General features: G+C 48.7%; 2 protein-coding genes across 2 annotated transcripts in view; one reads left to right on the top strand and one right to left on the bottom strand.

Moving 5' to 3' along the window:
- EMH_0050690 (uncharacterized protein) overlaps positions 1-760 on the bottom strand; it is a gene marked incomplete at both ends in the record, with an annotated part of 5,441 nt that extends 4,681 nt beyond the window's left edge. Inside the window, 2 exons of the mRNA XM_013496675.1 lie at positions 1-449; positions 756-760. Of these exons, the coding sequence (XP_013352129.1) occupies positions 1-449; positions 756-760 (454 nt within the window). The remainder of the gene's footprint in view (positions 450-755) is intronic.
- Positions 761-972: 212 nt separating this feature from the next.
- The window catches only part of EMH_0050700 (uncharacterized protein), a gene marked incomplete at both ends in the record, with an annotated part of 1,137 nt that continues 200 nt past the window's right edge, over positions 973-1,909 (top strand). The window contains one exon of the mRNA XM_013496676.1: positions 973-1,907. Within this exon, the coding sequence (XP_013352130.1) occupies positions 973-1,907 (935 nt within the window). The remainder of the gene's footprint in view (positions 1,908-1,909) is intronic.

Here is a 1,909-nt window from a genome sequence, read left to right on the forward strand (position 1 = left end):
AGCTGCTGCTGCTGCTGCTGCTGCTGCTGCTTGCTGCAGGCAAAACCCATCCATAACATTCAGTCTCACGAGGCGGAGGAGATTCAGCAGCTGCCACTACCCAAGGAGCAGCAGCAGCAGCAGCAGCAGCAGCAGCTGGTGCTGCTGCTGCTGCTGCTGTTGCTGGTTGTGATGCGTGTTCTGCTGCTGCTGGTGCTGCTGCTGATGCTGGAGAAGCTGCAGTAGCAGGATCTGCAGCAACTGCTGCTAGTGTTGCTGCTTGTGCTGCTGTTGCAAATGGTGAAGATGCGGCAGCAGCAGCAGCAGCTGCTGCTGCTGCTGCTGTTGCTGCTGCTGCTGGTGCTGCATCTTCTCCAGCCTTCGTATGGAGGTTTCTTTGTGTGTATGGCCCCCCACCGTTATAAGAAATGTTTTCTGCTGCTGTTTTTATATTCTTTTTGTTGTATGTGCTGTTGATGAGGGGGGGAGAGCAGCAGCAGCAACAGCTGCTGCTGCTGCTGCTGCTGCTGCTGGTATGCCTCTTCGGCTGAATAAAATAAATATTTAAATAAAAAGAATGAAAAGAAGAATTAAAATAAAATTTATTTTCTTTTGCTGCAGACCTCAACAACATGCAACGCCCAGCTACCATCATCACCCAGCGAGCGGGGGCCCCCCAGTATATGCATTACAGTTATAATTATGCAAATATATAATAAAAAATATATATAAATACAATTATATATATTTGTAAACAGAAGAACTCAAAGAAATACCCCATCTGCCTCTCTCAAGCCCTATCGATACACAGGGGGCCCCCCGGGGGGCCCCCCTAGCTAGGGGGCCCCCCCGCATCGGGGGGCCCCCAGCAGCAGCTTCTACTGCGGGTTTGAAATTGCTGCAGCTGCGTAGTAATTTTGAATTCTTTTTTTTTAATATTTTTACATAGAAGTGGCGGTGAATTGAGGTGTATGTACACCTCAGCTTGTTGCAATGGGGGGGGAGGAGGCCCCATCGTCGTTGGCTGTAGGGGAGGGTGTTGGTATTTGTTTGAAGGCAAAGCGGAAAAAGGGGGTCAATATGAGTTTAAATAAAGAAAAAAGAAATAAAAAAGAAATAAAAAAGAAAAAAGAAAATAAAGAAGATGAACACGAATTCTCTGCTATGGCGCAGGAGTTGCTGCGGCAGCACTGCAGGGGGATGTGGAGCGACAGTGAAGAGGAGGAGAAAACAAAGAAAGAAGAAAAAGAAAAAGAAATAAAAAGAAAAAACAAACAGAAAAAATATATAAACGCATGCAAGCAGCCTGAGTCAGCAGCAGCAGCAGCAGCAGCAGCAACAGCAGCAGCAGCAGCAGCAGCAGATGAAACAAACAAAAAAAAAAATAATAACAAACAGCAAGCAATCAGAAAGCAAAACAAAAGAATAGAAACAAAAAACGCAGCAACAGAAAATAAAAATAAACAAACAACAGACATCACCACGACCGCCTCTTTCAGTCTGCATGCTCCCCCTCCACAGCAGCAGCAGCAGCAGCAGCAGCAGCAGCTGCAGCAGCAGCAGCAGCAGCAGCTAGCAGACGCAGAGATCTTCGGCTTAAGAAAGAGACAGCAGCAGATACAGCAAGAAGACTCCCCACTTAAACATAAAAGTAAAGGCCTAGGGAAATGGAGCTGCATGCGCATGCGCAAGCATGCAGCACCCCCCCCAGCAGCAGCAGCAGCAGCAGCAGCAGCAGCGCCTGGTACTGCTGCTGCTGCTGCTGCTGCTGCTGCTGCTGCTGCAGGTGAAGCAGAAAATATAAAAAAACACGCAGGAGAAGACACAGGGGCGGCGTCACGGTCGCTGCAGCTGCTGAAGAAGATGGGGGGCATCTCCTCTGCTGCAGCAGGGAATGCAACCAGAAGCAGCAGCAGCAGCAGCAGCAGCA

This window comes from Eimeria mitis, genomic scaffold, assembly GCF_000499745.2.
Source record: "Eimeria mitis Houghton genomic scaffold, Emh_scaff2233, whole genome shotgun sequence".
NCBI classification, from domain to species: Eukaryota; Apicomplexa; class Conoidasida; order Eucoccidiorida; family Eimeriidae; genus Eimeria; species Eimeria mitis.